Genomic DNA, 26,938 nt, shown 5'->3' with positions numbered 1-26,938 from the left:
TATGTGCATCAGTCATCAGAATTTGCAAACAATAACACATTGGCAATGTGCTCATGGTAGCATCATTAATAAGATACAAAGAGCAAGATGAGAGCCAATTCTACCCCTTTGCCACCTGATGTTGTCTTTCAGGACTACAATTTTGGCACATAGGTGACTTCAACCTCAGGTGATATGGGACCCACCTTGAGAAAAATCTTTAACATTCTGTTATGTCTCTTCCATCAAGATAACTCTTGGTGTCACAGGTACTACAGACATCTATCATATATCCATGGACACAAATGCAGAAAAGATAAACCAGACCTCATCCATGACCATTCATCTCTTCTTCTACTTGTGCAGTCTCCTCTGATTTTCTGTATAGCAGGATGGACTGAATAACAATGCTTTTGGCAATACTCACCAACTTATTCACTCTTATCTGATTCTGGAAATACTGCACCACTGTGAAAATTCAAGAGGAACTGTGTTTCACATTTAAGTTTATTACATAAGATATGGGCCATTTGGTTTGTTTATGAAAACAGACACTAAAAGCACATCATTTTTTATGCTTTTGTCAAAGACATCAGTGATTCCCAAATTGTCACTTCCTGATAAGAACATTTACTTATACTTTGCAGATGAAGCTAATTTTTGATCAGAAATTCACTGAAATCCACCAGGCAGTCACATTAAGCCAGCAAATGTGCACTGTTGTCCCCCACTTCCCCCACCCCACTGCGACCTGCTTCCAAGCCCCAGTGGCATCTTTCTATTTAGCTGATGAAAGAGATTTCTTGGGTCTTGCACTAATGAATTGGCATTATTATTAAATGATGTTTGTAAATTATGACCCAGTTTGGTCCCAAGGAACTGTGCAGGAACTGAAACCCACATTGTCAGTCAGGAGCCCACAGTGACTGTGTGGAGTTACTTATGAACTTTAACTGGTTTGTGGATGCATGTTGAAGTTGGGAAATTTCATTCAAAGCTCACTGGCGCTGCCTTGTGGCCTTAAGATAAAAATCCTCATTTTCCCCCCTTTAAATATATCCTCTCTTAGTAGCAATACATTAAATTATTAAACGTTATTATCACTTTAATGTTGTTATAAATGACTCTTGGTATTTGAGTTAATCATTGAAACAGCAGGCCATTTATGAAAATCATTAATGTTTTTTATAGTTTTTGAGAAATTAAATTTATTGGAAATACTTTGTTGGCCACAGTATCTAACAGCAGGGATGAACACATTTAAAATACATGCTCGCAAATCTAATAGTGACTCCTTCATTAGAGCAGATTTTGTGTCCCGTCTTCAGCCACAAGGGGGAAGAAGAGTGGAAGAGAAGCAAGCACAGAGCTTCTCATCTTAGTGATCAAATATTTCCTTTTCATTTGAAATTCTGCTTTGTTGTTGTTAACAACTTCAGTCAACGTTTGATACATATGATGGGTGAGCATTTGACAATTGCAAATGAGGAAATGTAATTTGTTTTTTATTCTTATATTCTAGTGCAGTTTTAGGTATTTCACTCAAAATGGCCACATGAAAATAACTATTGATTATTATATAGCTATTGAGATTTCTTCTCAGTTATTTAGTATTTCAGATGCATATCAGTTTTAAGTTACTGTTTGCATCTCAGATTACGAGCTCTTTTGCTGAGCTATGAGGTTTTGATTATAACTTTTAGTTAAATCTCAATCTAAAATTGTTTTTTATTGTATTATATAAATCTATTCAAATACTAACATTGGGGTATATTGTCTCCTGTACACATTATGAATTAAGAGGTATGTGTTTTACTGTGTTTGTAAATAAACATGCCATTGCAGTTCTCTTGTTCTGGCCCAACCCTTAGCTTGGACAGCTGTGTTGACAATCAAGTGAGTGAGGGATTGTTTTGATATGAAGGCCACCCAAAAAATGTGAACACTTCAAGATCTCAGTTTAGTTCACAATGGTCAGAGATGCATTGAAATGCAAATGTTCCTTTGTCCAACAGGCTCAAAATGTTGCGCATTTGAGACTCATTCTGATAATGTTATTAGAATTACTGTCAATCTCAAATCAAATAGCTGTTTCCTAGAACTGCGCTCTTCTGGACAGAGATTTCAGATGCTGTTCCTGGGATCTGATGGAGCCACTCTCCTAGCTTGGGGCTCACAGTCCCATATGTTCTGATTACTACAGGGACCACTGTTGCCTTCACCTTACATATCTTTTCCAGCTCTTCTTTCAGGCCTTGGTATTTCTCCTTGTACACCTTGCACTCTGGGTCCTGCCTGGCGTGGTAGAAACCAGCCTCTATTTCCATTGTACTTAGGGCGTGTTCCTGTGCTGCCATTATTAGTGCCTTTGCTCTGTCTTTCAGTCCAGCTTTGTCCAGCCACTGGTAGGACTTTTTGATATCAGCTACTTCTTCTGTCTGCTGGTGGTGCATACCGTGCAGGGCTTTGTCCTTCAATGATGGTTCCTGCTCTTCTGTTTCCATCTCCTGTTGTTTCTGCTGCCTGAGGTATTCACTAAGCACATCATCACATGGAGCTCAGCTTATTCATCCTGCATAGAAGCGCTGATGTTCACTAGTCCTCACCCGCCTTCCTTCCACTTAGTGTAAAGTCTCTGGATTTGGGGTAAAACCCTCCGTGCATTGTAAAGAGCTTCCTTGTCTTGATATCAGTTGCCTCTACCACCTCCCTTGGCCTGGTTATTATACCAGCGGGGTATCTGATGACTGGCATGGCATAGCATGACTTCTCAGGATTTGTCTTGTTTGGTATTGGGCAGTTGCTGCTCTCCTCGCGGCCTCTTCATGGTTCCCATTTGCCTGTGGGATTCAAAGGTACTTGTGTACCTACCATCTGGTAGTACAATCCCTTCAGTTCTGTCTACCTTCCCTTTTCCTGTTACCATCTGACCACACTTATCTAATCCGAATGATATTCCAGTGTTGTTGCTGTATATCCTAGTGGTGTGGATCAGTGAGTCAATGTCTCGTTCACTCCTGGCACACAGCGTGATGTCATCCATTTGGCTGATGTCAACCATATGGCTGATGGTTGCTCCATTCCATAGTCAGTGTCCGTAACCACTCTTGATTGATCATTTCGCTAAGGGGGCTCAGGCTGATGCGGAACAGCAGCGAAGACAGTGCATGACCTTGGTAGATATCGCACTTGATAGTGACTTGTTCGATTTGCTTGAAGTTGGTCTTTAGGTTTGTTTTCCACATTCCCATTGAGTTCTCTATGAAGGCTCTTAGAGTCCTGTTGATGTTGTACATTTTCCAGCATGTCAGGATCCATGTGGATCCATTGAGTCATAGACTTTCTTGGAGTCAGTGCACAGATTGGTCAGTCTGGTCTTGCAGTCTCAGATGACTGCTTTAGCTACCAGTAGTTGGTGCTACCCATCTTATCCACGATGATATACACATAAAGATCAGTACAATTTACTTACCTTGTTTATCTATCCCTGATTTCAGAAACACTAAACCTCCTGGGAGTGAAGTTTCACATTGACCCATGACTGGCTACATTCCACTCTGTGTACTTCACTGACCAGATGCTAGTCCCACGCAGCTGAGAGAAGTGATTCTAACCATAATGTATGATTGTTCACAGGTCCCCCCTCTACATTTCTGTCCAAACTGCCAGAGAACCTATCCATCTTTATCTGTGTTAAGTCATACTGTACATGCAGGGCAAATAATACTTAGGAAATTACATCATTCTTAGTAATTGTTGTGGCCTCTCTGTGTATGTGTAGCTATGTCCTCTCATTGTAACTCTTAGTATTCATGTACAGTTCTCCATCTGCTACGCGGTCCTTTTTAAAATTATACTGTGTTTCATCAGATAACAGTAATAATACCATTCACTTTAGCATTTAGCTTAATGTTCCATCCATGTCTGGGACATAATTAAAAGAAAAAAAAACTCACTTAATGCCTATTTTTGTGGGACTACCCTACAATTTTACAAGACTGGATTATAGCACATCTCGTTGAAGAGCAGTCAGGAAAATAGCAAAATTATGCCTGCATTTTAGGGCTCTTATTATTTTCTTTATGCCACTTAAAGTGCTTCAACTGAAATTATCACAGTGTCTCCTTAACTGTGAATTCCCATGCATTGTAGGATGATTGCTTTTCTTAAATCCGACTTTCACTCAGGAGTTTTGGTCAGTGTATCTCAGTGGTCTCTCCTGTAGATGGATTTCACTGGTTTGTCCCAGACATAGTAGCATTTAGAGCATATTGTGGGTGGGGTGGGGGGTCACATTCCAGACCCAATGAAGCTAAAAGGAAATTATGTCACCCTTTCCCAGACTACCATGACTCATTGGTTTAAGTCTGTGCCTCAGTCTTACCCTACATTTTGAACTTTGGCAATCGCAACTGTCTTGGCAATGTTACAATAACTCTATGAGGAAAACACCTGGTACATTATATTTCTCTCTAAACACCAGCTTATATGTTTCTTTAAATGAAAAACAAGCAAGGGTTTTGATCATCCCTTCACTCAAAACCTTCCTATTTGTGTGTCACACTATTAGAGCAAAATATACAGTAAGGCAGTCCTACAAGCTACATATTTTTCATTCTATCATGGCTGACTTCAGAGGAATATCAGATATACATAATGATAATGAACATATAATCTTGCAGCAAAATATTTCTGTGTATGCAAATGAATAAATATATAGACATATAAACATTTAACATTAATTGGCTTTTTTTATCCATTATTTACATTTCTATTCTGTGTAATGGCACATGGGATTAGGTAAAGGAGCAGTGAAGTGCAGACATAGTCAGATTTCTATGGCAGAATAAACACATTGAGGGTAGTACAAAGGCAATCAGCACATTTTGAATTTTCCTTTGTAACTTTATGACAGACTAATTGTAATTATTTGACCCAGGAAACATGTAGCTAAATAAATGTAATGAATATATTTGTAAAAAAGACTGGCATTAGTTTTTAGACAAGAAATGCTCCAGTTCACCATTCAGTATATGTTTGTCTGGGTTGACCAACTTCAGTGGAGACTCCACAGTTACTTGATGCCTGTAACAGATGAAGATACAGTATGTAGTATATGTTGTACAGCTTATAACATACTTTAAATGCTCACTTGCAGTTCATATAAGGGCACATTTCTTAATGCCTCATAGACCATGTGCCTGCTTGCAGTCTGTAAAGAGGCTCAGAAAAAAGACGTCTAGCCAAGTGCTGCCAAATTCCAGGGTGCATTTGGGCAATTGTTTGCCAGCCTCAGCCTTAAAAAGTGTGTTCCATAATGACCAGCACTTGACTTTAACTTTGTTCTCTGCATGTGTTTGTCTATGCAGTCCTGACCGTCAAAGACTAAATTTTCCTCTTCAATCTTAGATGGCAACCAACAGATTACTGTCAGAGACAATTCACTGCTATGTTAAGATTTACCCTATAATTATATAAAACCAATGTTAATATTACAGTACATGGAGCAGCAATGCACATTATCTCTTGTCACCACAAATATGAAATGACTAACATGCAGTAAAATATAAAATCATTTACTAGTAGGCAGAGAAGACATTTCTGCAAAATGTCACTGGACTTCTGTTCTGATATGGAACAGGAGTGAAGTAATTTACCTCATTGCTTTCTGAATAAGTACCTCAGCAGCATCCTTGAATTTGAAATGTCTATTAGTGGTAGCACCACACCTGGCAGACATAACCTTTTATGTTATATATATAGATTTATATCAAAGTTCACTTTGTAGCATGGTGTGTGCCTTTGGAAATCTAATATTAAAATACTGCATGGATTGTTATACTTGACTCAGATCGTAAATGATCCCTCAGTGTAAACTTGTGAAAGTCAAAACAAATAGAGCTGCCCAGACAAAGGGAAAATGCCACAACACTGAACTAGTTCGGAGGATTCGCTTTGTTCTCGTAACAGAGGTATCCAAGGGAAAAAACATCCCTCACTTGTGGCTGGTATTTAAGTTGGGGCCAAAGAGCCAATTAGAAGGATTAGGGTGGATCGCCATTGGTTTTGACTTCTTGTGCTGTGGTCACCAGATTACCAGTCTGCTGCTGTATTTCTTCTGCTCCTCAAAGGGCAATAGGTTCACATGAATAGCTCAAAAGAACACTCCACGACTGGGGTGGGGACACACAAGGGATTTTTCATCTTCAGTGTCTGTGATATCTATGAACCAAACAATAGCCACCAAGATAAAATATACAATGATATGATATTAAAGGATAGACAGACACAGGGAGAAAGTTTTCAATGGCAGTAGGTCAGAAATAATGACTATTATAGCTTCATGCCACACTGGTAAAATGCTGTTGCTTTCAACTTTCTTAAAGATATATGGCACAGTATGTACTGCTGCAAACATGAACTCACAGCTGAGTTGGTAAGTGGCAATTTGTACAGACTCAACAGTAAATGATGGTAGTAGATAAATAGTATATTGAGTTTTATCATGGTATTTTCTATCGTACAAATAATGTACCATTCCATTATCCCTGGTAGAAAAAAAAAAAAAAAAAAAGGCAAAGCAACCAGACACAGGTAAAAGCAATAAGATAGACGAGAACACAAAGCTAGGGAAAACTAACTACAGGGAAAGAAGGAAATAACACAAAATAAAAGTCCCAAAACAGGAAACAGGGCATGGATGCTTATATTCCAATAATAATAATAATAATAAGGTCACTGAAATACATACAGTGTATAAAACTCATGTATGAATCCTTGCTTTTCTCACACATTTGGGGATTAATTCGTTGGAGTAAGTAATAGCTTACAATTGCCATATTAAAGATTCATTTGCTGCAAAGTATTTTCCAAATAAAACTTCTCCTGTGAATGATAATATAGTTAAACCCCTCACTTCACACAGTACAGACAGTGTGCACCCACGTGGGGGCTCTAGGGGTCTGAACACAGGTCTTCTGTTGCTTCTTCCTCTCTGCCCATATTGATATTAAACACACATCCTCCACATACACAAGAGCATACACAAACACACACAGCCTGACATCAGAATACCCTCCACTCCCTTTCTTTCATCTGCAGCACCAATTGGAGGAGTAAAACCAGACTAAACACAATAAAGGATCATTTAGAAGACCCCAGAATAGCTCATAAAAGGCACATTGTGTGACATATTTTTTTCTGCCTACTTTAAACAGCACTTCTGTGGCTTTTGAGAACACCCCGCCCTCCACCCATCTTTCATTTCACTTTTGGCTTTTCCATAAATCAATATCTGTCTCCGAGTGTGGGTCTGCTGATTGTTTTTACAGAGCATTGCTGTGTAATTTGGCTAAATGGCACTTGCACCCAGTTTACTGTAAGATGGTAAACAGTCTGGCTGGTAAAAAGGGAGTGTGCTGATAGTCTCAAAGCATGCAATCAGCTATAATTGGTATTGTGGATTGTGGACATATTTGATTACTTACCTGGGAGATAGGCATTATTGTAGGCTTGAAATAATAAGTACTATTTTGGTTAAATTACACCATATGGATTACGTTCAACTATATCACGTTTTACTAAGTATGGCAAATCCATTTTTGTATCTTATAAAAAAAGACTTACACTCACACATTCAGACTCATCATAAGGAACCAGAAGTTTATTTTTAGTAAGTTAAAATGATGTTACTTAAAGATATTATGCAGTTAACTACGCTAAACTTTTGTTTGTTTTATGCATCTTTGTTTAATTTAAGTTTTTCTTTGGTTGGTCCATATACCCATAACAGACTAGTATCAAAACAACAGCAGGCCTCATTCCTCAGCACCCCCAAAGAATGTTAAATTTGGCAGGTCTCATACTGCCAAGCCGTAGATTACACAGAGGGGCTCTTGTTTCAAACTTTCAAGGATTCCTGTAATTTAATGTGTCTTGCTCACATGCACAGTTCCTATAATGCTTTGTTCCCTGCAGACCCATTTGTTTGAAATGTGAAGTTTAATAAATTTAACTTCCCTTGACTTGCATATGTGTGTGTGAAAAACAACTGACACAAACTTACCACAACCCACGCAATCTCTAACATATATGAACTCAAGTGTATTTGTGCACAGCAATTGAGTGTTTCCTTACTGTATGTGTGTTCTCTCCCAGTACTTTTCCACCAATGTCTGACTCAGAGTTGCACTGTGTCTGAACCCGGGTATCTCCCAACCCTCCGCCCTGCTTTTCCGAACAAAAAATGTAAAGTGAGTTAATCATGTAGTACATTGTATATATGATGCACACACAAAGTTGGCCTATTTCATAGGCCTCATTCAAATCAACAAGATGCATGGTCGTTTATTGTATATAAAATATTAATTTAACTGTTGATAGAATAAGAATTATGTTTTACTGACGGAAAATTCGACAATGAAGTAACCAGTAGGAAAAATGGGCTTGGGAAGAGAGCCATAGGCTAATTTCAGTTACTTACTAGTATTGATAAAGTTATTGAAGGCATGTAAGGAGATACATCATATTTGTTGACAGTACCTGAGCCAGTAACCAAGAGAAGACAAAAGTAAACAAGAAAATGCCCACACATTTAGCGGAGTTAGAAACCTACAGTCTTGCATTACTGCAAAACTCAATTTAAACTCTTTCTTTGGTCAGGACCAAAGTGTAGGCCACAGTAATGATTAAATTACTGTCTGTTACTGGGTACCCTGCAGTTAGTGGCACACTTGAATTTACTTTGGTATAAGATCATGTTTCCCATCTCCAGAGCCACTGACCCTTAACAAGGGTGTTCATTGGGTTACACAGGGACTGTGTGGCCTCTTGTTCAGATTCAACTGTAAAAACATGTACTGTGGAGCTGAATTGTGAGTAAATCAAAGGAGGGGAAGCATCTGTCTCTGAATTTCTGATACACAGTCTGGTTTATTCTGTGTCTGACTTTAGAAAGAAATTATGCTTATCTTAAATTTCTGTGACCTGCTGGGAGTCAAGATTTTCCTGCATGCCTGGCTGGGATCAATGTTACCTTTCAGAAGGTCTGGACACAGGGCAGACCAGAGGAAATGACGACCACAAAGGGCTCTTTCAGCAGCAGAGAGCCTTCCCCCCCATGCTAACCTTAATCTCCACCCTCTCTCTCCTCTCAGCCTCATAGCAGCTACTGAAACATTTAACCTACATTTAGGTTTCCAAGTAAACGGAAACATGCCCTAAGTCAGGGAGTTAAGCCTGCAGGTTAGAAAAATATGGGCCTCAGGGGGGAGGCAGGTCTCCAGGGCCTGTGGGGGGTGAAAAGTAATAGCATTTGATAAAGAGGTGAAATCCTATATGTGATATTTCAAAAGTGAAGTACTGATCTGAGATGGATTGTTCATTTCACATGTACTGTATAAGGATGTAATTGTTAAACAAATCACATTTTTTAGGCTCAACTTATCCAAGTTTCATCAGATAACTCAGTCCCACTAACTGTGAACACTGACGCTCCTTTAGTATGATGCAACATGTTTTGTGTAGTTTCAACTTTCCATACTTTCCTCTTATGTTGTCATCAGTCTTACAACCCCCATCTTCACAAATTTCTTACATGTTTCGACCTCGTCCCTAAGGTAAACTGAACTACATTTGCTCTGACGTACATCATCACAATACATCCCAGACAGATTTCAGTGCTATTCACTGCAGCAGAGTGTTACTCAGTCCAGAACAAGCCTGATTGTTTCTACAGGTATTGTGCTGAATGGAGAACAACTTCATAGACTTGGAAGACAAATTGATAATTGTGATACCACAATGTCTGTCTGCTATTGTGAGTGAGCATTTCCAGATGCTGCATTGCTTCTCTTTGAAGAATTTGCAGACTGCTTTTCTTGTCATTGAACTGTTGAGTATTTTAAGTTGTACAAACAGGAGAATACATGTTTGAATGTAAATTTACTGTTTTAATTAATGCAGATAATATATATATATAAATATATATATAAAAAACATACAAAAGATTTGTTTTTAATAAAGACTTTTATTAAATTTTGACAATAAGTTAAACCACTTAATTTGCTGAGTCTCAACACTCATTCACACACATCTCTCAGAAAAAAAAATCAGAAATGGGAAGGTTTGATGTTGCCAATTTCTGAAGAAAAAGCTTTTCAAGTAAAATATAATATTGAACTTCATTCCAAAAGAATTCTTACTGTGTTGCTGTCTAGTTTCTTCTGAAAACACAAAATAACAATAGATTTTTTTTTCTCTGCACAAATCAAACTTTAAGTTAATAAAAATCACAAATGGGATTTGAACTGAACTGGAAAAACACATACAACAATTAACAACTGTGTTCATTGACATTTTACCTGAAGTGTATATGGATTCACAATAGTCAGTAGCACAGTACAGCTAACCACTAGCAAATCCACCAGTGTATTAATGATGGTTACTATGACAACGTTAAATGAATATGATAATGATGAGAAGCTACAGCACCAGTAATTCTTGCTAGGATCTTGGTTTGAATCTAAATCTGATTTTATCCAATTAGAACAGGTGCCCTGTACCCAGCAAGAATATTTTTCTTTTCAATTTGTGTATCTAAAATATAAATTATTTTTATCATTTCCTTATCCACTCTACGCTCTGTTTGAGAGAGATTCCTTTAATATAATAATTTTTTTTTCAAAGCAACTGCAAGAAAGAACTGCATCTGCAAAGCACCGGGGACACCAAGTGTCAAATGAGAAAACCAAACAGGATGGAAAGAAGCAAAACAAAGTCAGAAGATTAATTTACAGTATAAAGAGACAGTTCAAGGATCGATGAAGGACACGGCAATGTAACGAGTGCCATTGGTGGTGGGCAGGCCTTCGTGGAGATGAGTTAGTCGTCCTGGGTGCATGAAGCTCCATCCTTTCCTTGGTGACTCTATGGAGCAGTTATACCTATGGAAACGGCAACCCCCACCCTAAATAGGAATAACAGACAGTGTTTGTACGTTGCTTTTAAAACTGCATTTGTGCAATAAATCAATGGGATTATAAAGAATATTAGGGAGGAAGATAATGTAAGGATAAAATGTCATTCACTCTAATACCAGCAAAACAATCTATCTATCCATCATGTATACCTGCTTATTCCTTAACCAGGGTCACAGGGACCTGCTGGAGCCTATCCCAGCTCTGTTTGGGTGAAAGGCAGGGGTACACCCTGGACAGGTCACCAGTCCATCACATGGCCACATAGAGACAAACAACCTCACACACTCACACTCACTCCTATGGGCAATTTAGAGTCACCAATCAACCTGACATACATGTTTTTGGACTGTGGGAGGAAACCAGAGTACCTGGAGAAAACCCACACAAGCACAGGGAGAACATGCAAACTCCACACAGAAAGGCCCCTGATGGGTTTCTAACCAGGAACTTTGGAACCTGTGAGGCAACAGTGCTAACCACCCACCCATTGTTCTGCTCCATCAGCAGGACTAATTCTCCTTAATACAATTCCTTACCTGAAAGTCTGTATCCTTGTTATTGAGGGCGATGTTGATAGTGAAGGTAGAGGAGTCATGATGGGGCCTCAGGTAAGCTTGTCTGCCAGGTGTGTATTTTACCACAAAGTTCATTACAGCATAACCCTGCAATCCAAAAAATTGTCCAATCCACTGATAAAGTCACTCATTTCATAACAGAACATCAAATTCTTCTAACAAAATGTCTCATAGAAATAACCTTTTCTGCTGTTTCATCTTTATGTCACTTCTTCATGAGGTCACACTAACCTTAGTGTAGTATCCAGAGAAGACTTTTAATGTGACAGGTGAAATGAACTCTCGGATGAAGTGTAGCCACTCTTTATCAAAACCGATTTGCTTCATATGAATGTCGTCCGTTGGCACGGTCTCGTATCCTCCAGAAATCCGCTTGTCCTGAGAATATAGGAGCGAAAACAAAGCACACTGCAGTGTGATTAACGATGGAACAAACGGCCCACCATCCTCAATGTGTGTGACCACAGTTTTCAAAGTGATGATGTGTCTGTGCATGCATGTGTGTCTTTAAAACCGCAGGCTGTACTGGTGTTTGACTGCATGGGGCTTAATGACCCATCTTGTTCAGCATTTTCCCAAACAGACTTAGTGAAAGTATCTGCATGTATTTAGTCTTCCAGGCAAACTTTTAGACACATTAATTACCAATTTCAACCTACATAAAACAGGCCACATGAATTAGGCACCATAAATATAAACCAGAGCATCGTAACCTTTTTATTTCATTATATTTAAATGATGGACCTGAAGATGATGATAATAAAATTAAGCATGTGTGTACTGGTCCCCTAAACACCAGTCATGGGTGAGATGGTGCATAACAAAAACATAAAATTAAAAAATCTAAAAACTACTTTAAGAAAAATGGTCTACTTGCTACAGTCACTACATCTGACTACAATTTGACGCCTCCACGATGGTGTGAGAAGCAGCTTGAACTTAACAGCTCACCCAGACTTTGTTGGCTGTTACAATAAAGTTTACAACACGAGGGCAACATAAAGGGTTATTTCCTTGCATTTATCTTTTTTTATAGTGTCTAGGTGTGACAAATTAGAACACACATGAAAAAAACACTTCACCACAAGACACTAAATTGTTCATATTTAATATGACCAGCTCAATAACTTTTAATAGTCATGGATGTTTTTAATCTTACTGAATCATTTTTAAAAATGCTTTATCTGTAAAATGATGTAAAATGATGAGCCCTGGTGTTTCCTAAGCTGAATTTTCTGCAGCTATAGCTGATGTGTAATAGAGGGGTGATTTATTGTCACAAGGTTTTCATTAGTATTACTTTGTAATAGTCAATAGAGAAAATACTGAAAATATTAAAAAATACAGCAGATTTCATCATAACCTAAAGCATCATCACTGGCTGTTCTCTGGATTTGAAAATTAAGCAAACTAATTAGGGTAATTGATTAATCAGAAAGTTAAGGACAGTTTGTGGCAGCTATGTGATTCTGCACAAATTGTCTGCCCTAGATGTGTACAGAAAAATGTGATGTGTGTTGGCTGCTGCTCTGTGTTCAGTAAATCTTAGCTAACAGGTACTGACCTCATGTTTGCCACCAGACCATGAACCGTAGTGCTCCATCTCCTCAACGAGTTCATCACAGGCCTTCTCTGAAAGGACTGGGAACCAGAACACATCAGGGCAAGGCTGCAAAATACACACATCCACAAAGACCGAAGAATATACCTGGATCATACTTTCACCTTCAGTCGTTGTGACTGGGATTTAATACACAGATGATATATGTTAAAAACAGATGGTGGCATGAGATTATGCCATTCTCTTTCAGAGGCGCTCTGTCTGAATCTACAGTGTATCTCAAACACATTTAGATGTACACACACATCAAGTGAATAAGTAAATACAAACCTCCTCTAAATAGTTCTCAGTGAAGATTCGAGTGTAGTTTTGGTTGATATATTTCTCTTTCCAGTCCTGCAAGGAGAAATTATTTCAGATTAGTAGACATTTCTTTGGACTCTTTGCTGACCTGCATACCACAGAACTAATATTCTCACTTACAGGACAGACCTTAGTGTGTCTTATCAGTCAGGAGTCTTTTCCCATAAAGTCATGACTCTCAACACTGCACTTCTCACATCTGTAATATTTCCATTATGACTAATAACCTGTACAGCTGGCTGCTGTTTTCTCAACTATTCATAAAATTTCTTTTTTTTTGTTGGAAGAATAATGAGAGATCATAATGACTTACCACAGGGTTTTCAAATATCTGCCACAAGTCACTGTTATAATGAGAAATATTATAATTGGCTGTGGAAATTAGCCTCCCAAAGTCGTGACGGTTTGTTATGTACATAAAGACTCCCTGCAGCAAAAAAGAAAAAGTTCAGTCAGTTTCAGAAACGTCTTAGTAATGTCTCTTATGCAGGATTTACAACAGGTCCATATCCCCACAACCACAAAAAACACAAATCTACAGTACATTAATTGACTGTAGGTTATAATTATGACAAATGTTTAAAACCTGAACATTCATTTCTGGTTAGCACTGGCATAAAAACACAGAAAACTTGTTACTTGTGGCAAACTAGCAGTGTGCACAATTAAAACAAAGTCTGATTTAAGTGTGTTTTAGCACACTGAAATCAATTATGTTCATCTAACGTAGAATCAAAACAGACACAGATGCCATATAAATAATCCAAGATTATTTATGGGTCGGGGACTGCAGGGGAATTGGTTTGGAACAGAACAGGGTGGGGCAGGAAGAGAGGGGTGCTGGGCAGCTTGGGACAAAGCAAATCCAGGAATGATATTCCCTCTATAGTGAAGCATGGGGAGGATGCTGTGTACAGACTCTGAAATCTGTATCAGACTAGGCTTTATAAATAAAAAAGTGATAGTAATTGTCATGGTAATAATGGTTTTGCAATCACTTAGTTTGAATTTCCAAATTGCTGAGCTACATAAAACCATCTTGTGAAAGCTGTGATTTGGACCAGATGGTTTACATGAGTGTGAAGAACTATTTTTTGAGCCTAGTCTGAGATCAGTCAGTGTATTTAAAGGGAGCAGCTGGTTACGTGTGTTTGCTGTGAGATTTGGCAGTTTGGAGTAAAGCATCAGGACAGGGGACTTGCACGTGGACTGACTCTCCAGCCTTCTTTCTCCTCCGTGATCTCCTCCATGAAGCGATTACAAAACAGGACAAAATAGGTCTTTCTGTAGCTTACACAAGCCAGCTTTTAGACCTAAGTTCATCACAAACAAAAGGTCAACATCAGTTTCCAAAGAGCTGCTGTTGTTTTTTTTCTTTGTAAAAACATAGTGAGCAACATAGGAAGCAACTGAATATTTTTGTTAAAATATAGCCGCTCAATCTGAAAACAGTACTTGGTAATGTTCAAATCATTTGAAGCATGTAATGCAGAGTATGAAACAGGAAATTTTAACTCTACTAAAAATCAACAACTTTACAGAATTAAACTGAGTAGGCCAATAAATCCTGAATTAAATCAAGTCATTTGCGCAAGAATAGAAACTGCCTATGCTAATATGAGCCTATGCTTGGAATGGTTTTCGACTGCTAACCCATTGGAAAAGGATGTTTCCCAAAGCAGAATAATCAAAACGAATGGAAACCTTTGGGGGCTTGAGCATATGGAATGATTCCGGAGAAGGGGAGTCTTTTTCTCTGTGACTGGTCTAAAATAAAGGAGAAGCATCATGTAAATAATATAACATAAATCACTGTTTCACAACAAGAGACAGGGTGACAGTTGAGTTATACGTCACATACAGAGCAACTCAGGAGGAGAGGAAATTCGCCTGCATGAAAAAGGAGCAAGATCCCCTCTGAAGCTGATGTTTTTGTGGATTATAATGGAAGGAAGACATGCTGGGGAAAAGGCAGAACAATCCAAAAGTACACAGTTTGGATCAGGAGTGGTAGCTGTTTAGTGCTGAGCACACATGAGTGGCAGCAAGTGCAGCTGAATAAACAGTTCCATATGTAAAAGTGGAAAGAAAACGAGCAACAACAAACAAGACAACTTTTGTCAGCTAGCCAGCCAGGCATTGCAACTGGTTGCACTGTCTGCGGTCATATGATAATAAGGGCAAGAGAAAGTGAAGGATGATGGGATATAAGTGGTGCAAGAAACCTTATCACACCAAGAGCAACCATAAGCAGAGAAGGATCATGCCTTGATAACAGACAAGACATTTCAAACCACTTATACTTGCCAAAGTTTCATCTTTGCTTTCTGTTGAGCTGTTGACTTTTGTCAGGGTTAGGATTCATTGCATTTTAAACTAGCAGTACTGAATAATTTCTGTATGTAAGTACAGACGTTACTTTTTACATATAAAATTCCTTTAGTGACTTTATTTCCTTTAGCAGACATGTTTTAAAGAGATAATATTCAAACGTTATGGACTACATAACTGAAGTACAACGTATGCATAGAAGTTTACGATATTGAAACATGACTCCGTAAAGATGGACGTTTCTTACCAGTTCTCTGGCATTTCTACAAAAAGCCATATCTGGGTCCAGCTTCTCCAGAACAAAGTACTTCCTCTCTTTCAGCTCATTCCTTAAGACACTGCCCTTGACAAGGTATACATGTGCCATGTAAGGAATGTTCCACACACCCCTAGAAACAACAAAAGAATAGGAAAAAGAAGTGCTTATTTTGCAGCAGCCATTAAAATTTGCATTCTTGGAATACTGAAAGAGGGCGGCATAGCGGAGCGATGGTTAGCAGAAAAAAGGTCCTAGGTTCAGTCTTGTGGCCGACTGCGGCCTTTCTGGGTGTAGTTTGCATGTTCTCCCTGTGTCTGTGTGGCTTTTCTCTGGGTACTCTGATTTCCACTTACAGTCCAAACACATGCAGGTTAGGTTAACTGATAACTCTAAATTTCTTAGAGTATATGTCAATGTGAGTTTAATACTCATATTCAGATTCATGTGTGTGAATGTTTGTCTATCAGCCAGCTGTGTGATAGAAAAGTGATCTGAACAGAGTTTAACCCAGCATTTATTAGCTGCTGTAGGCTCCAGCCCCCATAATACTGATAAGGATAAGCAATAAAACACCAATTCTTCCCCTGAATATTAAGCTGTTTTACTTCTTATTTAGGACAAGTTGTGTAATACTTCAGTGTCTGCCATGACTACTCCTGCTGATGGCCTGGAGATTCATGCTGTTTGCAGATCCCAGCCCTGTCCATGTAGGCACCCTACATAATTAGCGACAAGAACCTAATCTCTCATTATTTTCTTTCCCGCAGGTTTATCAGTGATTAAACATGGTTTTCCACTGTGGTGGGGGAATGTTTGTTCCTCTGCACCATCTGGGTGCCATTTTAACTCATTTCCAAACCTATAAAATGTCAGCTAGAGAAGAGAACCGAATTGGACCATGGATTTTTTTAACATCTCAGTCTTTGGTACTCAGTGCTATATCACTGGACTCAGTTCTGATTGTGGTTTTATCGACTGTTCATATGGCCATTCTGGAATATAGCTCATAACAAACGCATCTTACATGACTTGTTTATGGATAAACATGGGTATTTACAGTTTGAGCACAATACGACAAGATTTATTTATTGGCAAATACACACAGAGATATAATACTTGCATGCAGATGTGTGAACTATAAAAATGCAAAACCACAGCTGTATGCACCCTTATTGCACTTGTGACTTACATGCGTTTTCTCTGCACGATGTCAACATAATCTTCTGACCGAGCATAATAACCATCCAGACTTAATGCTCCCCAGAAGTTGGACCACAGCTTGCCATGACGAGTGACAAGGGGACCAATGATTTTTCTGTGGGAAGCAAAAGGCGGAGTGCAGACATTCTAATTCTGTCAGAGCAGATGAAACTCATTGACATCTCACAGACAGCCAAACATCTAATCATTTTGTATCTTAGTATTAGAACTAGTGGGCTCCAAGGAGATCAACCTCTCATTGGAAGGATATCATCGCTGCCAAGTCAGGAACAAATCGTAGAATTACATAATGCAACCCAGACCTGTACATCATGCTGGACTGGATTCAAACAAGTACAAGAACATGCTGCAGCAAGCTTGTTATTAACCCTGAGTGTGGTCCTGCTACTTCTTTAATTTTGCATTATATATGGCAACACAGTGCATTTCCATTGCTGTTTTTAGGTCTTCCAGATATTTTTTCTTCCTTATTTGTTTTATATTGTATTTGAAAAAAAAGCTGTGTAGAATAATAAAGTCATATATTACAGCATTGTTTGATATCAATGCTAATGGTTGTACTACAGTATACTAATGATAAAATGGATTGGCTGAGGTCTGTACTTTCCTTGCACAGTTTCAGTGCTATTACAGAATTCTCATGCTGTCTTTAAATATCCTAGAAAGGCTTTTGTGTTGCATGTCTCCGACAGGTCACAATACCATGCCACAGCCACAATGACATCTAATTTATGGGAAGCTTTCTTCACAACCAGAAGGGAAAAAAGGTTTTGCATGTTTGTTTTTTGTATAATGCAATGTGGCATTCTGGGGTTAGGGCAATAGTCTGCTTCACTGTTTCCATGTGGCCAAGAAAAAACAGGAAGTCAGACGAGCATATTTTTAACCTGCTTTCACCCAGCAGTGTTCCTGTGGTTTTGCCACTTGAGGGATATATTCAACGGCAAAATAATCACAGCAACTACCAAGGAGGTTTTTTGAATAGGTTCCATTGTGGCTTCTGTCCCAATCACTGTATGATTACCTGTTCTGCTCAATGAGGAGCTTCAGTGTCTGTCTGTTGTTGAGCATAACATCTGAATCTATGCTGAAGTAGTACTCGCATGTGGCATCCTTCCGGCAAACATCCCTAATGGAATCAAAAACACAGACAGGGCAGAGAAAGTAGTGATTATTCAATCCATAGCTGATTATAGTCACTTAAATAGTTGAAAGTAATCACAGTCTCATCTTCAAATTTATCAGCTCCTAAGTATAAGATGTCATTTTGAATTGCAGAGTCTGACTCACACTAACTACCTTTAAGCCGCTGGTGCATAATGCGATTTAGGAAGATTAGAGACTGTTAATAAACCATGAATTTTTCATTACATGGCTGTCCTGACCAGTGTTTTTAGGTATGCAGTGCTGTTTAATTATCACTGCAACAACAGACTGCTACCCAATACTGAGCCATGAGAGTGAGATCCCAATACGATTTAACTGCAATATACAGTACTACACCCATCTCTACAATCCAGTTAACACTGACTAACATTATCAAAAGTAAAAAACCAAAAAATTTAGCTGACCATATTCCAACCATACTACTGTATGTTTTAAATGAACACTTGAATGAACATAATACATGTAAAATATGTCTCAATTGTTCTGCAACAAAACATAGACACTTAGAAATCATGCAAGCACAATTTTTAAACTCTAAAAGTGATTTACTGTAGCAGGCAACAGGCAAGCTTTCTAAAGAATATGATTTATCATGGCCACCAATGCCATAATCTGGTTTTATCTCTTTTTTTTTTACACACACATTCTGAGAAATGAGAGATTTAGAGAAGAGGCATACACACATGCCCATGTTTCTGGCTTCTCCTTGGCTCAGATTTTCTTCTGGTCCCACAACCATGAAGCTGTTGAACACATCTCTATTCTCTTCCCAGAACGCCTGGATGTGCTTCTCGTGGTAAACCTCCTGAACGGAGAGCCAATATTAATGAACTGCTTTAGAAGTCACATATAAGAAGTCATGTATGATAGACATGGAGGGAAAAAAACCTTCAGCTCCAGCTGTGTGTACTCACACTGTTATGAACAAAAAGTCTGAGTTTATCCTTTGGATAATCCAGAGTCAGCAGCCGCTGGAAGAACTCAGGAAGAAATGGAGTTGGCTGCTCAATGAATACGCCAACCACTACATTTGGAAATTCCTGTTTAGATTAGAGCAGAGATAAATTAATGTTAGATCAAACAACGTGTTTTAGTAATGCAACACTGTTTAACATAGATCACGCAGGTTTTGAGGTCACTTGCCAGACATAAGCAAACTGTCCAGCTGCTTCAGATGGTGTCCACCAAAATGATCTCTCTGCTTTGACATTGTGTATGTGTTCTTAATTAACTCATATGATCCTGCAATGCTCTTATGTCACATATTTCACATGGTTACGTTTGTAATCAGCACGACCTGTCCAAAAATGATTGGACTATTCTTGGCTTTACAGGCAAGGACATCTGATGTTACTGATCTAAAAAAAAAATTCAACATTTTAGCACGTTAAAAGTGACACATATATCTACAGCTTTACAAGAGTTATAACCTCAAACACAGATGCCAAATATAACTAACGGCATAGGACAGCCTATGTACAAAATGATTGTTTGGAAAAATGAAGCTAGAGACATAGGGAAAAGAGGAGGAAACATTTTCCCATGACACTCAGCTCCAGCCCACACATCTTAGTCTGGACTACTGATCCTCTTGACCAGTTTACACTGAAGGTCTGGGCCAGGGATGAAAAGGGATCCGAACAGAACCATCTAATTTGCAAGTTCCGCAAGGACTGTGTTTCAGACACAAGAAGGGGAACTTGTGTATCCAGCCAATGTGAGCTTAAATTGTTACGGAAAGAGGAGTGGAGAGGCAGCAAAGGGAAAGGAGCGGGGAAAAAAAGCCAGTTAAAACCTAAACCACCAAGTAAGCTATCCATCAAAGCAGATAGAACACCTAGATTTAATTTCAACAAAAAAGACAAGGCTTTAGTAGGCAGAGAAGTGGTCTGTCTTGCTCATTATTGTTCTTAGTGGTGGCACAATGTCTTTTCAAGCTCAATCCCAAATCCAGTGTAAACAAAGAACCAAGCAGGGCTGCCAGTGGTCTGGGTTTACCCAGGAAGAAAGTCCTGGACACAGTGTGGTCAGTGTTTCCACATGACCTGATCTGCCAGCAGTCTCTGTCCTAAACACACAGAGTGGCACAGTGGAATGAAATGTCTTCACTAACTATTTTTGAAAAGCACAGTTCTTTTATACATTCATTATGGAAGGTCACTGAGAGCAAATTCATAAAGATGCTTTCATGTGGCTGGACAGTGATTTCTTTCCTACATTTGAAGTTTCTATTAAGCTAATTCAGATGAACATTTCAGACAAAAAACAGGGCTTTTTGAATAGATTAGCTGAGATCATACTCCAGTGCTCTGCACAGAAAAAGAGAAGTAAAGTCTGGTTACATTCTTGACAGATGCAACCACACAGCCAGAGACATTTCCTAGTGCCTGCAATTTCTGCTGTCTATACATTGCCAGGCTTGGCTGAACTCTGTAACAAATTTTCAGCGTAACCACTTTAACTTACAGTTGTGGATAAAACCCATACAGAGAAGCCCATTAAAAGGCAGCCTGGTCGACAGTGACACCCCTTTAAATGAGACCTTCTGAAAACCCCAGAAGCCATATCCTCCACCACAGCAGTGCAATGCTTCCTCTTCCCAAGTAGTTTCCCTGGCACTTATGCGCCTTTAAAAGGGACCAAAAGGACCAATGGGCAAATAACCTATTATTGTTGGAAAGGGGATGCATGGAGAACCAACTTATCTGTTGAAATGAGACAAGCTGGGATCCAGTCTGACTGTGTAGACCAGGGGTGTCAAACTCATTTTCACCGAGGGCCACATCAGCATAATGGCTGTCCTCAAAGGGCCAGATTCAAGTTACAAATATAACAGTTGCACAGAAAAAATATGTTTGCTCGTTCCTCTGTTATAATATAAATCCTTTTAATTTATCAGGTTATGAAACCCAGATAACTCCATCAATCAAGGATCAAACTATCCAAGTGAATAAAGAAAAATAAAATCAAACACAAGTTATGACATTAACTTTGTTCAAACGTTCAACAGCTCCTCAGTGACAGAGAGATCCGACTTCACGCCTCTAATAAAAATTGATCCGTGTTATCTGTGCTTTCATCAACAGCTAATGAAAAAGATGTGTAGCTGCGTGTCTCCTCGGCCAGCTGTGTTGCCAGGTTTTCTGCTAGTTCCGTAACTCGGTCCGCGATGGTGTTTCTTGATAAACTGACATTTTTAAAAGTCTGTATCTGGTCGGAACACACCTGCTCACAGACCTTCAGCATGCACTGCTTCAAAAACGCTCCCTGCCGTGTAGTGGCGGGGAGCCGTTACCTCGCGGGTATCACAGTCGACAGGCACTGTGGGAAATGTAGTTTTTGGTCAAAGCACGCTTTTGACCTATTTTTTTTAGACACTCAGACCTTTTATGCTCTCGCGGGCCACATTAAATGACGTGGCGGGCCACATTTGGCCTGCGGGCCTGAGTTTGACACCCCTGGTGTCACTGATAGATGGATGGGCCATGCTAGAAAACCAACCTATAGTTCATCATTTCCTATGTCAAAAGACACTAACTTTCTACAGCACCTATTTAAAACTGAGTCAAAAACAGCAAACACAAGGACAAGAATTTACTTTTAACTGTGACAAGTCCACAACGTTGTCATCGCAGTGGCTACATCCATGTTCATAGTTCCATGCATTGGGGACATAGTTGGCCAAGTAGTTCAAGTACATCTGTAAAGAAAGGAAATTAAAGCAGGTTAGTAACTGTTACAAAAGATTCATATACTGTAGGCTCAAACAGCAACTCCAGATTCACTTGCAGTTCTCATAAAGACCATATGAATACACATAAAAGTCACTTCTAGTGAAACAGACTTGACAGTCATCTAATTATTCTTTGTTCATTGTGATTTCTCTGCACACATTTTAAACAATCAGCCACGGCTACTGTTTACAGACTATTTATCACAGACAGTGACATAGCATTTAATGCATTTGTCACCAGAGTGCTGTTGGCCTGTATATTGGAAAATAATAATAAACTTATAGGGAGACTTCCAGCTTGGCAGCTCCAACAGTAGAAACCACTGCTAGGACAGAATTTGTGATCTACTATTAAGAGCTTCTCCTCCAAATGCTGAGGCCTCTGGGAAGAATGACTCAACAGTTTGGTGGGTTTGGTTAATTTCCAAAGAAGACCAGAGGCAGGCGGCTAGTGGTGCAGTGAGACTTGTGAAAAATTAGGGGAAGGAAAAAACAAATCCGCAGAATGATGACGGTATTGTTTGAACAGTCGACTTTTTAGTCAGCTGAGCACAGTGAACGGTGGTGAAGACAAAAAATGGAGTACATGGACTAAAGCGTTAACATATTCTTTGAGCAGGCCTCTTTCCTTCACTGAATAATAAACTGGCCATGGTGTCTGCCAAATGTCACATGGATCACATGTATATTTCCTGTGATACTGAATGTTTTTTGTATTCATCTGTCTTTAGGAAAGAAAAATTCAATACTTCAAAAAGTATGTATAGCAGGCTATAAGTAAGCTATATAAGGAGTGCCTGTGGACATGATTTCTTACTCACTTTGGTGTTTCCGTTGCCATGGACAACCACTGGTAGAGTGTCATAAACTGTGTTTCTAACTCTCACTCGGTCTGTTCCAAACTTTAGAAGCACCTCATCTGCCAAAAACAAGGAAAACCAGACATTTAAGGCCAGGTTTTGAAAATTGACATACCATATGGACAAGAGCTGCAAAGGTTTTTAAGCTGCAGGGGATGTTGCCAAGCCTGCAAGTTTTAAGAAGAAATACAATGTTCCACGCAGTGTGGGAGCAAAACAGTACAATTCAATACAGTTCAGGTTAGTGCTACCATTGCAAGTTATTTAATGCCCAATTTTTCATCCTTTCACTTGCCAATGTAAATAGCTGGAATATTTAAACAGTTTAAAGTTTAGCAGGATATTTAATTGTAAAATTTAGTTTATGTGATCTCTCACCAACTGCACCATTCAGGTTCTGGAAAATCTGACACTTGTGGTCCAAAGTCATATTTAGAGTTTCCTGAGAGACATGAAACCAGACAGAGTTGCTCAGTCATCCAAGCTATGATTTGTAGTCATATAAGGTTAAGTGTTGCCATTAACACAAGATACTTACTCTTTGCAAAGGATCCAGGTATATTTTAGTGTAGAAGAGCTGGTCATCATCATTGTCATGGAGGTTCCACTGAGAAACTAATTTATTTATGTATGGTGCATAGCCAATTATACCTGCAAGTAATAAACAGAGTGAAACACATATTCAGAACCAACTTTATTAGCCAAGTATGTTAGACCTGAGGAATTTGACTCTGGCAAAGTGACGCTCACAGTATGCCTTGTAGACAACAAGAAAATGAATTTAAATAAGAAAACAGAAAAGACAGAACAAGTTAGAATATGCATCTAAATATACTGTGCAGAGGAAGAGCTTCCAGATAAATGATACATTTAGAAATTTACAAAATATCACAGTAAAGTATGGTCTTATTCTAGCAGACTGTTGGTAACACTTATAGTGTGTCTGCTGGCTCCGCAGCATAAAAACGTCATTGTAGGAAGCCCATATGCCTTACACGGAATGTGATTTTTGGCTTTAGTCCCAAGAAAACAAGAAACAGGCAGGGATTTTCTCTTCTCACAGTTAGAAGTGCAATAATAGGCAGTAAGACAGCTGTAATCTATACGTTATAACTGTCTCACAACACACAACTTGCTCAACGTCTGGAACAGCATGTGCTTGTATCTCACCCTAATTTTATATTCTCACTGAAGTTTCCTCGTGTCCTCATTTTCCTTTTCTTGCTCAAGGGCACTGACCACAGTAACAGATTAAAGGGTTTGGAGAGGTTTCTGGTGTGGGCTGTTTTACATTCCCATTATTTACAAAAAATTCTCAAGATACTAGAAACAGCTCCATGGATAAACTTGACATGATTAAAATGTCAGGAACAAAAAAGTGTACCAAAAAGTAAAATAAATAAATAAATAAATAAAAAATAAAAATTGAATTAAATTTAAATGAAAAAAATCATTGTCTGCAAAACAGTGGCTTTAAACTCAACATGTTCTGGAAAATACTAGTGAAGACTTTTTTTTGCCAGTACTTTTGGAATAATTCACAGTTTTTCACTGCTCCTTTCTGCTTGGTATACAGTATTTGGGCTGCAAAGCTACAGGAAAGACATAATGTAGTTGTTGCAGCTCTTGTATCCCACACCCTTTAGTTTAAGGTGCTGACTTTCAACTATTATAACAGTGGTTAATGAGCCACCTTTAGTATATAAACACACACAGCAAAACATAAGCACAGCCCCACTGTATCTTGATTCTGTCTCCAAAACACTGTGCTCTCTGTGACACAGTAGTGTGTCCAGATGTTATAAAACATCCTCTGTAGTCACTTGGAGCAGTAGCTGTGATACATACAAACCTACAATTTTATACAAACTGTGGAATATCTGAGGGGCCAAGACAAATCCACATGTCATGTCAGTGACAACGGATGCTAAAAAAAAAGTCTCTGATCAGTCTGAGACAGCTAGGCTCCAATATGGGAGGTCAGACCAGGCTGATGACCACAGAGACAGCAGTAATTCAGTGTCCTGAAGAAGGCAGCATGCAGCTATTCCTTGGTTAAAATGTCTGCACATATTCAGTATTTTTTTTCTCATTCAGTATCTTTGTTTTACTTACTACAAGCATCTTTATATGTAATTTAAGTAGGTGGTAATATGAGAAGTAGGAATTAGACAAGGAACACTGAGGCAGTTCACTAAACACAGGAGAGGAAATCTAGAAAAAAATAAAAAATAAAACGACTACAAAAGGGGCCAAGAAAAAAAAGTCAACCATTAATATTTACATGAATTTGGTTTCCGTCACATCCTGTTCACAGGAAATACTTCACAGGTGACAGTTTACAGGGAAAATATAAATCCATTTTACAGCAAGAGATAATAATAACAACAGTTTGATGGTTTAATATTTAAAGACTAACACCAGTATGTTGACATTCCTAGAAGTTTCTCCACCAATCATGAAACCAATACAGAGAATGCATTACTGTTTAGTCCCCTGAATTCCTCCTCAGCCAGCAAGTATGACAGCTGATGGTGAAATATTTAAACGCCACCATACCCACAGAAGCTCTGGGTTTTAAGCTCTGGTGACTTTTTATTTTGGTTATAAGGAGTGGACATATGTGGCAGTAGCTACAGATATCCAGTAATCTATTCCCAAATACTGAAATTATTTTATTATTTCATGATTATAAAGTCTTGCAGTTCTGGGCAGGCACGCAAAACTTGGCATAACAGTTTGGCAGTCGATGTACTGGATTTGCTCATTTCTGTGCATGGTTTGCTAATCCACTGTGTTCAATTTACTGTCTACTTTTTGTCACCTAATTATTGAGTAACTGATGTTTAACTTTGCTTTATCCGAACAAAGCATACTATACCATAGCATGATCAAGTGACATGTTCAACAACAGTCAGCAGTTTTGGACTTTGATCATATATTGAAGTTTTGGTACCCACCTCCGGAGTTGAGGTAGCGCTTGCCACTGCGGACTGAGGGGTATTTGTCAGCTAGCTGCTTATCTGGCCATATAAGTCCCTCAGCAGCAAAAAGCACTTTGTGATTTTCTTGCTGGAACTTCCTGAGAATCTCTTCTGGTCCCCCAGCAAAGATAAGATCATAGCTAAAAGGGAGGAGTGAAGATGAAATACAACAGATCATTATCATTTTTTTTTTCACTTTTGCATTTTAGGGAGTGTCTGACAGTTTATTAAACAAATATATTTTATCATGGTTTTGACGCACAACCTAGGAATTTACCCTCTGATGCACCTTCAAAAAAGTCAATGGGAACGTTAATGTTCCTTCGACACAAAAATGTGCCTGGGTGCATCAGAGGGTGTTAAGAAAGACAGAAATCTAAACGTAAACACCAGACATTCCTGAGTAAGCATTTGTATAGATAAGGGACAGTCCTGCTTTGCCAGACATTAACACAACAAAAAGACAATTTGTGCTGATGTATCTATGTGTGGCCTATAGAGTTCTGTGACAGGCAAAGAATGAAGTACAAAAACCCCCATAGTCCTTGTAACTTGTTTAAAAGCACACTATTATTCAAATGCCATATTTTAGGAGACTCATAATGTTTCTGGTCATTTTACTGCTTTGAGGTGTGAAGTTATAAAACTAAAAGAACTCCTTCATGCTGGTGACACCAGAGTCACTGACTATAAAACCACCTTTTCGAATGGAGACTTTTGTACCATTGTCTTTGTGGACAGTAGCCTAAATTTGACCATTCTAATAAAATCCTGTAGACTATACACACCAGTTTACATATTAGGAAAAGTGAAAAGATGCTCATCCTTTAGACAACACAACTCACTTAAATCCGGGAAGAAGGGAAGTCTAGCAATGATGAGAATACCAGTATGCTATGCTCCACATCTGGATGACATATTCATAA

The 26,938-nt window shown here is 38.8% G+C and overlaps 1 protein-coding gene across 3 annotated transcripts in view; it reads right to left on the bottom strand.

Moving 5' to 3' along the window:
* Positions 1 to 9,986: 9,986 nt before the first annotated feature.
* The window catches only part of plod2 (procollagen-lysine, 2-oxoglutarate 5-dioxygenase 2), a 30,595-nt gene continuing 13,643 nt past the window's right edge, over positions 9,987 to 26,938 (bottom strand). Inside the window, exons 4-20 of one of the 3 annotated variants that reach the window (XM_026292123.1) lie at positions 25,989 to 26,152; positions 23,567 to 23,679; positions 23,407 to 23,470; positions 22,990 to 23,087; positions 22,034 to 22,135; positions 19,350 to 19,475; positions 19,119 to 19,240; positions 18,293 to 18,397; positions 17,237 to 17,362; positions 16,036 to 16,177; positions 15,162 to 15,224; positions 13,771 to 13,884; positions 13,425 to 13,490; positions 13,098 to 13,202; positions 11,765 to 11,911; positions 11,495 to 11,620; positions 9,987 to 10,945 (exon numbers count right to left, since the gene is read on the bottom strand). In XM_026292123.1, coding sequence (XP_026147908.1) covers positions 10,790 to 10,945; positions 11,495 to 11,620; positions 11,765 to 11,911; positions 13,098 to 13,202; positions 13,425 to 13,490; positions 13,771 to 13,884; positions 15,162 to 15,224; positions 16,036 to 16,177; positions 17,237 to 17,362; positions 18,293 to 18,397; positions 19,119 to 19,240; positions 19,350 to 19,475; positions 22,034 to 22,135; positions 22,990 to 23,087; positions 23,407 to 23,470; positions 23,567 to 23,679; positions 25,989 to 26,152 — 1,939 coding nt within the window. In that variant the 3' untranslated portion in view covers positions 9,987 to 10,789. Of the gene's footprint in view, positions 10,946 to 11,494; positions 11,621 to 11,764; positions 11,912 to 13,097; positions 13,203 to 13,424; positions 13,491 to 13,770; positions 13,885 to 15,161; positions 15,225 to 16,035; positions 16,178 to 17,236; positions 17,363 to 18,292; positions 18,398 to 19,118; positions 19,241 to 19,349; positions 19,476 to 22,033; positions 22,136 to 22,989; positions 23,088 to 23,406; positions 23,471 to 23,566; positions 23,680 to 25,988; positions 26,153 to 26,938 lie in introns of those variants that run through there. The other 2 variants (XM_026292124.1, XR_003294744.1) reach the window with 2 other exon arrangements.

Source organism: Mastacembelus armatus, chromosome 20, assembly GCF_900324485.2.
Source record: "Mastacembelus armatus chromosome 20, fMasArm1.2, whole genome shotgun sequence".
NCBI classification, from domain to species: Eukaryota; Metazoa; Chordata; class Actinopteri; order Synbranchiformes; family Mastacembelidae; genus Mastacembelus; species Mastacembelus armatus.
This window is presented reverse-complemented; position numbering and strand designations above follow the sequence as displayed.